At 43.8% G+C, this 15,698-nt stretch overlaps 1 protein-coding gene across 1 annotated transcript in view; it reads left to right on the top strand.

Moving 5' to 3' along the window:
* Window positions 1-808: 808 nt before the first annotated feature.
* Window positions 809-15,698, top strand: part of LOC129850716 (bone morphogenetic protein 1-like) — a gene marked incomplete at both ends in the record, with an annotated part of 15,936 nt that continues 1,046 nt past the window's right edge. The window contains 9 exons of the mRNA XM_055916971.1: window positions 809-937; window positions 4,339-4,432; window positions 6,039-6,179; window positions 6,485-6,582; window positions 8,790-8,916; window positions 9,713-9,895; window positions 12,062-12,283; window positions 13,932-14,072; window positions 15,312-15,554. Coding sequence (XP_055772946.1) covers window positions 809-937; window positions 4,339-4,432; window positions 6,039-6,179; window positions 6,485-6,582; window positions 8,790-8,916; window positions 9,713-9,895; window positions 12,062-12,283; window positions 13,932-14,072; window positions 15,312-15,554 — 1,378 coding nt within the window. The remainder of the gene's footprint in view (window positions 938-4,338; window positions 4,433-6,038; window positions 6,180-6,484; window positions 6,583-8,789; window positions 8,917-9,712; window positions 9,896-12,061; window positions 12,284-13,931; window positions 14,073-15,311; window positions 15,555-15,698) is intronic.

Consider the following 15,698-nt stretch of genomic DNA (forward strand, 5'->3'; position numbering starts at 1 on the left):
ATTTAAGTGCCAGGGGTATGGTAGTAGGTGCCAGGCGCACCGGTTTGAGTGTGTCAAGAACTGCAACGCTGCTGGGATTTTCACGCTCAACAGTTTCCCGTGTATCAAGAATGGTCCACCACCCAAAGGACATCCAGCCAACTTGACACAACTGTGGGAAGCATTGAAGTTAACATGGGTCAGCATCCCTGTGGAACGATTTCGACACCTTGTAGAGTCCATGCCCCGAAGAATTGAGGCTGTTCTGAGGGCAAAAAGAAGGGGTACAACTCAAGGTGTTTCTAATATTTTATACACTCAGTGTGTATGTGTGTAAATAATATTTTTAAAAACTTGTACTGTATTGGTTGTATAGGGTAGTTGCTGACCATGTTGTCATTGGCTATACGAGGGTATGTTATTGCTGTATGTTAATGCTTTAATTACCAATTACCAATTGCTTTGTTTAATGGGACTGGTGGAGCAATCCTTAATTCGAATGTTCTTATTAACATAAGTAGTGCCACTATGTCATCAAACAATCTGTCCCAGCAGGATGTTCAATAATGACATTGTGTTACCCTTCCATGTTATACATAACAGTCCAATAACAAGGGTTATAATCCAAACAAAATATTCTGCCGGTAGACATTGTTTTTCCAGAAGAGGTGGCAACATTACCCAAAGCTGTTCCCCTGCAGCTGTCACATCAACTGAATGTTCATGTAATCAATTGTGTGTGTGTGTGTGTGTGTGTGTGTGTGTGTGTGTGTGTGTGTGTGTGTGTGTGTGTGTGTGTGTGTGTGTGTGTGTGTGTGTGTGAGACGAGGTCAATTCGGGATGCGGGGGTCCTCAGGCACTCAAGGGCCCGTCGGGGGAGTTCACCAGCATGAATCACCCCAGTAGCTACGACAACGGCATGAGCTGCAGCTGGCGCATCACTGTGGACCCAGGCATGGTAAGTACCACAATGCAACACATTCAAAACACAAAGATTTTTATACAGTAACCTCTTTTCTTTTTACTGTGCTCTTTCCTTCAAACAAATATACTGAACAAAAATATAAATGCAATATTCAACCATTTCTAAGATTTTACTGAGTTACAGTTCATATAAGGATCTCAGTCAATTGACATAAATTCATTAGGCCCTAATCTATGGATTCCACACTTTAGAAAAGTTGGGGCATGGATCAGAAAACCAGTCAGTATCTGGTGTGACCATCATTTGCCTCATGCAGCGCGACACATCTCCTTCACATTGAGTTGATCAGGCTGTTGATTGTGGCCTGTGGAATGTTGTTCCACTCCTCTTCAATGGCTGTGCGAAGTTGCTGGATATTAGTGGGAACTGGAACACGTTGTCGTACACGTTGATCCAGAGCATCCCAAACATGCTCAATGGGTGACATGTCTGGTGAGTATGCAGGCCATGGAAGAACTGGGCCATTTTCAGCTTACAGGAATTGTGTACAGATCCTTGCGACATGTAGCTATGCATTATCATTGTCACGCCCTGACCTTAGAGACCCTTTTTATGTCTCTATTTTGGTTTGGTCAGGGTGTGAGTTGGGGTGGGCATTCTAGGTTTTGTGTTCTATGTTTTCTATTTCTGTGTGTTTGGCCGGGTGTGGTTCTCAATCAGAGGCAGCTGTCTATCGTTGTCTCTTATTGAGAACCATACTTAGGTAGCCTTTTCCCACCTGTGTTTTGTGGGTAGTTGTTTTCTGTTTTGTGTTGTTGCACCAGACAGAACTGTTTCGTTTTGTTCCACTTTGTTATTTTGTTTCAGTGTTCAGTTTGAATAAATGATCATGAACACGTACCACGCTGCACTTTGGTCTTCTTCTTCAGACGAGCGTTACAATCATGATGAAACGTGGGGTAATGTCGGCAGATGAATGGCATGATAATGGGCCTCAGGATCTCATCACGTTGTCTCTGTGCATTCAAATTTCCATTGATAAAATTAAATTGTGTACGTTGTCCGAAGCTTATGCCAGCCCATACCATAACCCCACCACCACCATGCTCATCCACACAACGCTATATATGTTGTCTGTCGTCTGCCCGGTACAGTTGAGAGCACACTTCTCCAGCGTGCCAGTGGCCATTGAAGGTGAGCATTTGCCCACTGAAGTTGGGTACAACGTCGAACTGCAGTAAGGTCAAGACCCTGGTGAGGATGACGAGCACTCAGATGAGCTTCCCTGAGATGCTATCTGACAGTTTGTGCAGAAATAATTTGGTTGCGCAAACCCACAGTTTCATCAGCTGTCCGGGTGGCTGGTCTAAGATGATCCCACAGGTGAAGAAGCCAGATGTGGAGGTCCTGGGATGACGTGGTTACATGTGGTCTGCAGTTGTGAGTCAGGTTGGACGTACTGCCAAATTCTCTAAAGCAGAGAAATGAACATTAAATTCTCTGGCAACAGCTCTGGTGAACATTCCTGCAGTCAACATGCCAATTGCATTGTGTTGTGTGACAGAACTGCACATTTTAGAGTGGCTTTTTCTTGTCCCCAGCACAAGGTGCACCTGTGTAATGATCATGCTGATTAATCAACTTCTTTATATGCCACACTGATCAGGTGGATGGATTATCTTGGCAAATGAGAAATGCTCAGTTACAGGGATGTAAGCAAATTTGTTCACCAAATTTGAGAGAAATCAGCTTGTTGTGCACATGGAACATTTCTGGGATCTTTTATTTCAGCTCATGAAACATGGAACCAACAATTAACATGTTGCGTTCATGTTTTTGTTCAGTATACATCTCAAAACACAACTAAGTCTCAAAGGCTTTGTTCAAATGTTATTGACTAGCCTCCCTCCCTTCCTTCCTTTCTCTCTTCCTTCCTTCATTGAGGTAGTCATTGGTTGGATCATTGACTACCTCATGGAAGAGAGAAAGGAAGAATGGATGCATTTGTAAGAATTCTAAACTTTCAAGAGATACTCTGACGACCACTGATCTGACAGGAGCTGATGGGTGGAAGTAACACGCCAGACACCTTTCCATGCCCTGTCCTATCACCCATCAGTGCACATACAGAGGAGAAGAGGACACAAGGATAGGCGGCCATTTTGGACATTGGAAAATGGGAACCAAGTCATATTGTAAGGAACCGGGTCTCTTGTCCTTAAAGGATATTCTGTGTCTGACTGATTAATATTCATCAAAGGGATCCCCTTATCTTTAATTAATGCACAGCGGTGAGGGAGAATGTTTGGCAGGTGCAGAAACCATTAAGATAACGACTAAAAACATCAAATTAACCACATCACTAACTTTGAAAAATATTGCACTTTAAAAACCAACTCTAAACCAGAATGCTTGGTTGACTTATATAGAACAAAACCTGCAGCGGAACAATGCTTTAAAAGACGCCTTCGATCACCGTCACCACCAAAACAGATCATCATTTCAATGATCTTTCATTGGAATGGTGCTTTTGATATGAGTCTCTGAGCTGGAAGGATGTTAGGAATAGCTATAAGTCTGCATCTCAAATGGATCCCTATTCCTTATGTAGTGCACTACTTTTGACCAGACCCCATAGTTCTAAATAGGGAATAGTGTGTCCTTTAGGAAGCAACCATAGACAGACACCAGGGTATAACAGTACGGTAGGCAAGGCGAACAGAACAGAAAGCCCTTAGATCAGATGTAGCTCTGAGACATGGGTAAACACAGCTCCACACCGTGACAGATGGCTGCTCTGCCGTCACTTTCATTCTCTCAAGCTACGACATCCGGAGAAGGAAAGGAGACAGGAAAACAAAAAACATTTTCACTTTGCCAAGCAAGCCAGACTGAGACTGCCTCTCTCTCCCGCTTTCTCTCTCTCTCTCCGCCCCCTTCCTCTCTCTCTCTCTGTCTCTGTCTGTCTCTCTCCCCCTTTCCCTCTCCCTTTCTCTCTCTTCTCCCCCTCTCTTTCTCCCTCTCGCTTTCTCTCTCTCTGTCGTCTCGATTTTAATCTCTCTCCTCTCTCTTTCTATCCCTCTCCCTTTCTCTCTCTCATGCCTCTCTCTCTCTCTCTCTCTCTCTCTCTCTCTCTCTCTCTCTGTTCCTCTCTCTCCCTGTCATCTCGATTTTAATCTCTCTCTCCCCCTCTCTCTCTTTCCCTGTCGTCTCGATTTTGATCTCTCTCTCTCTCTCTTTCTCCCTCTCGCACACACACGCATACGCACACACACACACACACACACACACACACACACACACACACACACACACACACACACACACACACACACACACAGTCAAGCCTCCTACTAAGTAGCAGTATGTCTACTGCTCCAGTCTCTAAGACAGTGAATAATAAAAACCTGCCTGTTTGTTGTCCTCTACTCCAGGTGATCCATTTGTGGTTTGAAGACTTCTCCCTGGAGGCAACAGACCTGTGCACAGCAGACTACTTTACAATACAGGACAACCTGGGAGTCATCGGTAAGACACTGGAGACACTGGAGCCAGACTAATTAAGTGGATTAAGGCCAATACATCCAGGCAAAGGGTTTGGTAGGCCAACATTTATTACTGAAACCTGAGGGGGAGACATATGGGAAGGTTTGTGTGTTGGAGTGGGGGCTAGTGTGTGTGTGTGTTCTCAAATAGCTCGCTATACAGATCAGATATTGATCCACACAGGGTTTTGAGAGGTGGATACAGGTGTAGGGTAGGGGATCCATCCTTCGCATGTCTTCAGTTATGTGTCACATCGCACATGGTGGGGCACAAAGGAATTTAATTCAAAGGAATGTAATTCCATTTCTGTCCTTTGAGCCTGTTCAAAACAAGTACCATACAGTCTCCAGCACATCGTACATTCATATTCAGTTGTTTGATCTATCCTCAGATCTTTTCTCCTTGACTTTATACAACTCAAACCCCCAGGTTCTCCACACTATCACTAGCTTTTCCCATTTCCCATTTTATTACAAGCTCATTTACTTGAGCAAACATATTACATTTCAATATTTAATTTACTCCGCATATCATATTCTATTACGCCTGTAGGTGATGGTGTGTGCTTTTCAGACTGTTTCTGACAGGGTGGGAGAATTAGACACCCAGCCAGAGGCTCTCTCTCTCTCTCTCTCGCTCTCTCGCTCTCTCTCTCTCTCTCCCTCCCAGTATCTCCAACTGTCCATTCTCACCTCTTTGCTGACACGCTGGGATGTCTGGCACAGCAAAGGGGAGCTATGTGAAGTGTGAGGTGGAACTATTAAGGTGACTGTGCAAAAGCGTTGATGTTTAAACCTTGTGGATAGGACTCACTTTTTTCCCTGTACTTTTCTATACTTTCTATACCGTATAGTTAGAGATTGGTGGATGTAAATGTGAGGCCACACCATCATTCTCAACTGTGTTACACTTTCCACAGTGCCACACGTTAACACATAGCCAAACTTCTGCTTTCACAAATGGATGCAGACACACACACACACACACACACACACACATAACTAACCCTGCAGTGTTGTTGCAACACCTCCCCTGGCTCTTCACTTCCTCTGCCCCTTGGCTGCAGCACAACACACCTCACACACTCACACACTCACGCTCTCTCTCTCTCTCTGTCTTTCTCTCTCACACACACAGTGTGCCCTATTCCCCACACCCTCAACACACAGCCCCACAGGACCATCCACACTCAAGGCTATAAGGGGATTGAGCTTTGATGTCAAACCCAAATTAGAGCGTCCACGGCGGACACAGCCTATAAGCCTGGCTGGCCTGCCTCTTCACTACTCCACTTTAAGTTACAGCCCCTAACAAGATTACAGACTTTCAGAGGGAGGTCAACTCTGCACTGCGGAATGTCACATTGCTGTTTGACATTACTCGACTGTTTTTGTAACATGGCAACAAAAATGCATACATGCATTTATTGGAATGTATTGAAAAGATCTATGGTATATAGATATACTGGACTGTACATGTAGGTCTAGACGTATGGCCAGTAGCTATTGATTTGACATAAAATGTTCTATATGTACAGTGATCCACATATTGTTTTCTTCTTTCTCTTCTGTTCTGTTTGGCTCTGCAGGGAGGTTGTGTGGGCGCTCCAAACCCGGGCCGATAGTGTCATTGGGAAACGCTATGTTGTTGTTCTTTGACACCAATGACAGAAATACAGACACGGGATTCAAAGCAAAGTACCAAGCTGTGACACCAGAGAGTACTTTAGGTAAAACAACACCATTATCAATCAACAGTGATGATAGTTATGGACATTCAAAACTTTTCAGGGGGGAAAGAAAGAGGGAGAGGGGGAGGAAGAGGGGGAGAGAGAGAGAGGGAGGGAGAGAGAGAGTGGGAGAGAGAGAGAGCGCGGGAGAGAGAGAGCGCGAGGGAGAGAGAGAATAACAGGAGGCAAGGAGACATAGAAGGAGTAACAGAGAAGGAGGACAGAGAGAAAGCGATGGATGGTGGGTATCCTTGAGGTGTCAGTTCAGCTGAAGTCCTCTCCATCTCCACACTCCCTGCTTCCAGAAATAGCCGGTGCTGGTGGCGCTCTCCAAGGTGACCGCGGGGATCTACTGACCCCTGGGTTCCCAGCACAGAACTATGAGAACGGGGCTCTCTACCAGGTACACACACACACACACACACACACACACACACACACACACACACACACACACACACACACACACACACACACACACACACACACACACACACACACACACACTATCGCGGCCTCCACAAGGACATGCCAGCCATGGTACCACACACAATCTGCCATACACACGGCAGCACCTCTCTACCAAGTAATGTATTATCCACAACACATTGTTTACATGGCCCCAGTCTTTCTGTGAGGTACTTTACAGTCAATAGCACCTTTCTCTCTGTCTGAGGCAGTGAATAATAATAACATGGTCCGTCATGTCGTGTGCGGTATAGAGCTAAGCTACATCAATAACAATCAATGGGGAAACGGACTCCTATATTTTGGGGTGTTTACAAATGAGGTGCCCCTTTAGTAAATCCATGTTCACTAGGCACCATCTGAACACAGGGGGATGTTGACCATGCTTGATGTTCTGGATAGTGGATCAGATTGGGGAGCAACTCGCGTCTTGTTTGGCTCAGAGCACGGCTGAGCGCTTTGACGTCAGCTTTTGCTTGGTTTGGATCATTAGATCATTGGGCTGCGTCACAAATGGCACCCTATAGCCCTTTATAGTGCACTACAAGTCCCATAGGGCTCTGGTTAAAGTAGTGCACTATGTAGGGGAAAGGGTGCCATTTGGGACTCAAGCTTGGTCCTGTTGTTTGGCTGTGTATTATCTGGCTTGCTCATGTTGCTTTCTGTCTCCTTCTTGGCTTGGATGTTGAGGCGGATGGGCTCCTGTCCAAACCGTCACAGCCCAGGAGATATTGGATGATTTTTATTCATGACTCGTGTCAATATGCAGCGCATGCAGCCGTCTGCAACCTGGGCACCCTCCAGGCAGAAAGAGAGAGAACGAGATGGATGGGAACATTGAGGATAAATTATGCTTAAAGCAATGTAGATAGAAATGAAATGTAGAGAAAGGACACCCTTGCCCGTTTCCTGCTGACGAGTGATTGTGTCTATTCTAGAGATGTAACTTCTATCAGTAAGGTTTTTCTTAAGGTTGTGCCTTACTCAGAAAGCCCCTGCCTTGGAATATGAATACGTTCGATTGTGTGCCAAAACCCCGCCCCCACCAGAATCTACTAGAAGGAATGTCAGACTCATGTTGGTGCATATGTAACCGATGTGAAATGGCTAGCTAGGTAGCGGTGGTGCGCGCTAGCAGCCTTTCAGTCGGTGACGTCACTTGCTATGAAACCTTGAAGTAGTGGTTCCCCTTGCTCTGTAAGAGCTGCGGCTTTTGTGGAGCGATGGGTAACGATGCTTCGTGGGTGACTGTTGTTGATGTGTGCAGAGGGTCCCTGGTTCGCGCCCGGGTCGGGGCGAGGGGACGGACTAAAGTTTAACTGTTACACATATGGTTATATCAACTCTACCAATAGATTTATCCTGACATTGATTGAATCGTTGATCTTTGATCATTGATTTAATCATTGTAATTTAATCATTGTAAAAACTAAATGGATATGTTTGTGTTTGAAATGGATGTTTGTGGTAAAAACTAAATGGATGTGTTTGTGGTAAAAACGAAATGGATATGTTTGTGTTTGAAATGGATGTTTGTGGTAAAAACGAAATGGATATGTTTGTGTTTGAAATGGATGTTTGTGGTAAAAACTAAATGGATATGTTTGTGTATGAAATGGATGTTTGTGGTAAAAACGAAATGGATGTGTTTGTGGTAAAAACTAAATGGATATGTTTGTGGTAAAAACTAAATGGATGTGTTTGTGTTTGAAATGGATGTTTGTGGTAAAAACGAAATGGATGTGTTTGTGGTAAAAACTAAATGGATATGTTTGTGGTAAAAACTAAATGGATGTGTTTGTGTTTGAAATGGATGTTTGTGGTAAAAACTAAATGGATATGTTTGTGGTAAAAACTAAATGGATGTTTGTGGTAAAAACTAAATGGATGTGTTTGTGTTTGAAATGGATGTTTGTGGTAAAAACTAAATGGATGTGTTTGTGGTAAAAACTAAATGGATGTGTTTGTGGTAAAAACTAAATGGATGTGTTTGTGGTAAAAACTAAATGGATGTTTGTGGTAAAAACTAAATGGATATGTTTGTGGTAAAAACTAAATGGATGTTTGTGGTAAAAACTAAATGGATATGTTTGTGTATGAAATGTGTGGTGAAATGAAATAGTATGTGCATGTGGTCCACAGTGGAGGATCAGTGTACCAGAGGGAGAGAAGATCAGACTGACGTTCTCTTCCTTCGACCTGGTCCCTGAGGCCTGTAGAGACTACGTAGATGTCTACGATGGTCATAAAACCGGCTCCGCCACGTTGGGTAAGACATCACTCTGTGTTATGCTAACTCTGGGATACAGCAGTTGGACTAGTATAGATACTTATAGTACAGATATACTTAGGCCTGTTGCACAATATGTGTAGGCCAACACTCAAATGTACTTATTTACTAGTCTCATAATATATGTCAAAATACCCTAATTATACCCTACCCTCATAATATGTGTACACTGAAATATTCATTTTCTAAAATAGGCTACTTTGTTCATGGATTTTCAATTATGAGAACAGAGAGACTGTGACAACAAGTGCAACATCTTCAGTCCTCCAAACCCACAATCAATATATTCTTAAGTCTCACAATTTGAGCAACTTTACTAATGAACTAGTTTTAGGAGGTATTGTATCTTACTGTGGGGAGTGAAATCAACTATGCATACAGCAACACTCAAATTCACTTCAGGCTGCATGAATAAGATATGATGTCCATTCAAAGTTTGGGGTAGGAGATTTGGAAAAATAGAGAGAGGTTCTCAAATTAGACTGGCATGTAAATGTAATCTCTACAAACAGAAATTATACACAATAGCTGTATTTATAGTTATTATTGAGCTTACTATGTATGCGGAGACCTGTACAATACTTGTGTGAATTAATCAAATAATAATTGGGGTCACTGTTTGGTCAATTCACGTGGTGCATAAGGCCTGTCCAGGTTTTACATCAGTGTAGCGCAAGTTGGAGTTTGGGTTATTATAACTAACTGTGTAGTTTGATTAGTGGGCTAATCGAACTCTTTAGGGGTTTCTGAACAGTGAAATGTTGTTTTCTCACAGGCCGATTCTGTGGTAGTAAGAATCCAGGCCGCGTGGATTCCAGTGGCAACACGATGGTGGTGCGTTTCAAAACCGATGCCACTCTCATCTCCAAGGGTTTCAGTGCCACGTTCACCAAGACCGGCCTCATCCCGACCACGGTCAAACCTACCACCATGATGCCCACAACACCAGCTATAACCGGTGAGTACACTACGGGGAAAACCATAGAATAACATAGAATTCTATATCTATGAGTGTACCCATAGACAATATATCAGTTCTATATCTATGAGTGGACCCATAGACAATATATAAGTTCTATATCTATTAGTGTACCCATAGACAATATATAAGTTCTACATCTATGAGTGTACCCATAGACAATATATAAGTTCTATATCTATGAGTGTACCCATAGACAATATATAAGTTCTACATCTATGAGTGGACCCATAGACAATATATAAGTTCTACATCTATGAGTGTACCCATAGACAATATATAAGTTCTACATCTATGAGTGTACCCATAGACAATATATAAGTTCTATATCTATGAGTGTACCCATAGACAATATCTAAGTTCTACATCTATGAGTGGACCCATAGACAATATATAAGTTCTACATCTATGAGTGTACCCATAGACAATATATAAGTTCTATATCTATGAGTGTACCCATAGACAATATATAAGTTCTATATCTATGAGTGTACCCATAGACAATATATAAGTTCTATATCTATGAGTGTACCCATAGTGTCACGTGGACCCCTGTTCGGGTGGCGCTCGGCGGTCGACGTCGCCGGTCTACTAGCTGCCACCGATCCCTTTTTCCTTTTCGTTTATTTCTGTCTAATTGTTTTCACCTGTTCCTTGTTGGGGTTTTGGGATGGGTGTTATTTATGTTCGTTTTGCCCGCTGGTGTTTGTGCGGGCTTGTTGGTTGTTACGTTTGGTGATGTATCGTGTTTTGTTTTGCGTTTTCGCTGTCCAGTGTTTGTAACGAGGTTTGGGGTTTGTTTAGCGCCAGTGTTTTGGGCATTCACCCATGTTTTGGACCTGTTACGTTTTGAAGGACATTAAAGCGTTTTCCCGTTCATTTCGCTCTCTGCATTTGACTCCTCACTCATTTCACTCACCCGTCGTTACACATAGACAATATATCAGTTCTGTATCTATGAGTGTACCCATAGACAATATATCAGAGTGGACCAGTCAGATTGCCGCGTTCAGAGGTTATATGCCCCTTCTAGGAATTAGCCTGTATTTCTAATTGTGATTTTCATATAGATCTAGTACTTGGTATGCCACAGTTACAGCTGTATTGACTTTCTGCAGGTAGCCCTCCTTCCTCCTCCTCTTGACTCCAGTTGAAATATGTGAGCTCTCTCCGTGGTATAATTGATTGGAATTCAGTGGCTTGCAGCAGCAACAGTATCGATGTTGTTAAACCTTCCTCACCAGAACATTTTTGTCAAAACTTGCCTCTTTTTCTAGTTTTTCATTCGTTTAAATGATATAGAATGATTGATTTCATCAGCAAGATAATTTGCTAAACTATGTCCACATTACACACAGCAGGCATACATAGCAGGCATAACTTTGCCTCTAGCAACTTCCGTACTCTAACTGTGCATCCCAAATGACACCATATTCCCTATATAGTGCACTACTTTTGACCAGAGCCATATCAAAAGTAGTGCACCACTGTGTATATAGTGAATAGGGTGCCATTTGGGACGCAGTTTAACGGATGTAAATCGTTGGCTATGTTGTGAAGATCAGTATAAACCAGCTGATTGATGAGCACTGTTTGTTGGTGAATAATCACCCATGTGATATGCTGGCATAATGGTTATCGCTGCCTTTCTCCTGACATAGACACAACGATAAGAGGCTGACAGGCAGCTTAAAGGACAATTCCACCCCCAAACTATATTTTGGTATTTGTTTCATTAGTCTATTGTTGACATAGTCCCAAAATGTTTTGCTTGTCAGCAATCAAGTTTTCAAGATATGTAACTTTCAAAGTACAGAAATCATCCCATCATATGAAGCCGAAACGCAGCATCATATAATGCAAAATGCATCATACGGGGATGATTTCTGTGTTTTGAAAGTCACATATCTTGAAAACTTGATTGCTGACAAGCGAAACATTTTGGGACTATGTCAACAATGGACTAATTAAACAAATACCGAAATGTCCTTTTTAGGTGGAGTTGTCCTTTAAATAAGAATGAATGCAGCTAAAACAATAGGGTGGGTGTGTCGTTTTTGTGTGTGTGCATGCTCGAGGGAGTCTCCCATAGCCCTAATCTTTGCCCATTCATCACTAACCCAAGCTTCATGTTCTCTGCTACAGACTCCGGCTGCGGTGATGTCGGAACGCTGTTGGGCCGTAAAGGGGAGATCCATTCTATGGGATTCCCAGATGCGTATCCCGGGAATCTTCACTGCTCCTGGAACATCACAGCTCCGGAAGGCTTCCTGGTCAAACTGCACGTCACAGACATGTCCGTCACGGGAGAGGCGGGCCAGTGTGGCGAAGACAAGCTTGTAGTTTCTGACAGCCTCCAGGCGCTTGGTAAGTTACAGCCTGTCCACCCAACCTGGATCCCCTGTTAATGTGTTATTATGGAGATCCAAAATGGCCCCAAATGGTGTCATAGAGGACAGACACTTTTAGTTGTTGTTGTTGTCTTTTAGTTGTTGTTGTTGTTGTTGTTGTTGTTTGGTAAACTCAGATGGACCGTCCAAATTGCTCGTCGGTCTCTATGAAAGCCCCAAAACGGCATCCAGTGTAATCTCTGACAGCCATTAGTCCATTGATAAGACAAGCTACCCACAATACCCACCTACAGTATCTGTAGCCAAACCACAAGATGGCTACCAGCCCCTAGTTTCTTGTTAATAAGATATGCCTGCCCATCCATACTATGCCAAACCCCCAAATGGCGACAGTGGGGGCCAGGCAATAACCTTTGACCCGTTCCCCCTCGTATTTCCCAGACAAGCTGTTTGTCGACTGAGGGACACACACACACACACACACAACAAACAAATCAAGTAGCAAGAGACAGCAGATAAGCATATGCTGAGCAGAATGTGCCCCGTTGCTTGAAATGAAAAGGGGGCGGGGGACTTTGACTCCTGGACAGAGCGCCAAGCACCAAGCTAGGCCAGTATGCTGAGTGTGCCAGTGCCTGTCTCCTGTCCTCAGGGCTGTAAAGCTGTTGATTAGGATCTCTCCCCAGAGAAGGAGCGAGGCTAGGGAACTGTAAATGTGACCTCCTTGTTATTCACATCAGAGAGCTGGAGTCTCAACGACCCTAGTTTTATCTCTAGCACAAGTGGAGTGGAGTGGAGACAATAACACCTGCGGCGTGTGTGTGTGTGTGTGTGTGTGTGTGTGTGTGTGTGTGTGTGTGTGTGTGTGTGTGTGTGTGTGTGTGTGTGTGTGTGTGTGTGTGTGTGTGTGTGTGTGTGTGTGTGTGTGTGTGTGTGTGTGTGTGTGTGTGTGTGTGCGTGTGTACGTGAGCAACGGTCAGTTCCTTCTTCACCAGAGGTCTCTGTCGGAGCTCTAACTGTCAGGACAGGCGCGACCCCCTGCCAAGGGGAGCAGGGCTCAGCAGGAGGGCATGGTTGGCCCCTGACAGCACACATTAAACCTAACAAGTACAGGAGAAAAACACCAGGCAGCCAGACAGACAAAGGGCAATAGAAATACAGACTCCTCCATTGTAGGCTCTTCAGTTGGTGCTGTGTCATTTCAGAACTCTGATCTCCTTAATTTAAAAAATCTATAGTTACTGAGGTAGCGTAGACGGTAGTAAACGTTGAAAGCGGAGGGGTATGTTTTCTGAGATGTTGTACCCTTAGACCTTTTTGTGACGTGAAACCATTTGACTGATGTGTCTTATTTTACAAGGTTATATTTACATTATGACTGACATGTTCTTTATCGATGAGAGGACCGTGCCTCATCAGAAATCTGTCTGTTCTCTGTAATGTCTATTGAACGTCTAATGATTACACATCTTTGCTAGACCAACATTGGTATGCATGGAAATTAACATTTGTGTATTTGAAATTCTGGTTACTACTCTTATGTTTCTATATTAGTAATAGGTCTCTCTCTGTGTCTCTGTCTCTGTCTCTGTGTCTCTGTCTCACTCTCTCTCTCTCTCTCCTCCAATCCAATACTCCTAATTTCCGTTCCTTCACCATCCCAGGCACACACTGTGGCTACGTCCTTCCCCCTGTGGTGGTCAGTGCCAATAACAAGATGTCCCTGAGCTTCCTGTCCGACTCACGTCTCTCTGACCGAGGCTTCTCCGCCAAGTGGGAGGCCGTGTATCCTGAGGACATTGCCGGTAATAATCCCAGCTTTCTCCGCTTACACACACACACACACACACGCACGTGCCAACGTGCACACATGTGAATCTGTACGCACACATACAAACACACACACACACACATACACACCTGAGGCACCTTATATCGCTGAGGCAGCTCCACTACTCTCTAATAATGACCAGCCATAAAGTGAACTTTAGATCCCCGGGACATATTTATGACAGGAGCAACGTCATAGAACGAGAAGTATGAGTGGTAAGTACAGAGAAAGCACAGGTCAGGGTACACTGGTCAAACGAGGGAAAATGCTTTGATCATGATTATAATTTATCAATCGGAGGGCTTGACATTTCGGTTGTGAAAGGGGTGAGGAGGTCAGAAGGGGGATTTGTTTTTGTAAAGTCATTTGTTCTGATGTGGTAGCTTTAATGTTTCAACTGCTATTTTACCTTGGCGTTGTTTGGCATTATACTACAGTTGTTTGGCATTATACTACAGTTGTTTGGCATTATACTACAGTTGTTTGAGTCGTTCAGGACATTTCAGTTCATGGATGTCAACCCCCAAGGTTTTGGACGTCAACCCACATTTAAAGAGATATCAATATGGACGTAAAGTGGATGTATTAAACGTTTATTTCTGTTACAAACTCCACGGACCCGCTCCATCTGAGTAAACACACATACACTCCATCTTTAAATAAACAGGGAGAGCCAGATACCAGGGCTGATCGACCAGCGACATTAGGGTGTATTGCATAGGCTTGCACTAGCTGTTTATCACTGTGACACACTGTGCTTACTACTGAGTCAATTCTACTCTGCTCTCTGGCTGATGTTGAGAAGGCTGCAGCTCATCTACTCTAATCTGTTTATATCCCGTCTGCCCACTATCATCATTCAGACACACACACACACACACACACACACACACACACACACACACACACACACACACACACACACACACACACACACACACACACACAAGGACGCATGCATGCACTTACACACACACGCACTGACCCATGAATGGACATACACACGCACATACACACACACACACACACACACACACACACACACACACACACACACACACACACACACACACACACACACACACACACACACACACACACACACACATACACACACACACACACACACACACACACACACACACACACACACACACATACACATGCATGCATACAGTATGTACACACACTAACCCCCACCTTCATTCCACAGCGATCCAGGGATGCGGAGGGGCCTCCCATGAGATAAAAGGGGTTATTAAGTCTCAGAACTGGCCTATGAACTACAAGGCGGCCAGCGAGTGCATGTGGAGTGTGGAGGTCCCCAAAGGGAAGACCATAACCCTGACGTTCACCCACTTCGACGTGGAAGCCAAGGACATTTTCACTTCCAAATGCTTGGATAACATGGTGGCATACGACATCGATAATGACGGAGCTGAGAGTACAAAACACGGTGAGTACAAAATATGGTGATTTTAAACATTTGATTGAATGTTGATTGAATAGTGCTGCAGCTAGTGTACCATCAGCACATTGTTACCCAAATTTATGAAAGGTTATTTATAAATAAAATGATAAGTTACAGAGTAGTAGTACA

Source organism: Salvelinus fontinalis, unplaced genomic scaffold (genome assembly GCF_029448725.1).
Source record: "Salvelinus fontinalis isolate EN_2023a unplaced genomic scaffold, ASM2944872v1 scaffold_2203, whole genome shotgun sequence".
NCBI classification, from domain to species: Eukaryota; Metazoa; Chordata; class Actinopteri; order Salmoniformes; family Salmonidae; genus Salvelinus; species Salvelinus fontinalis.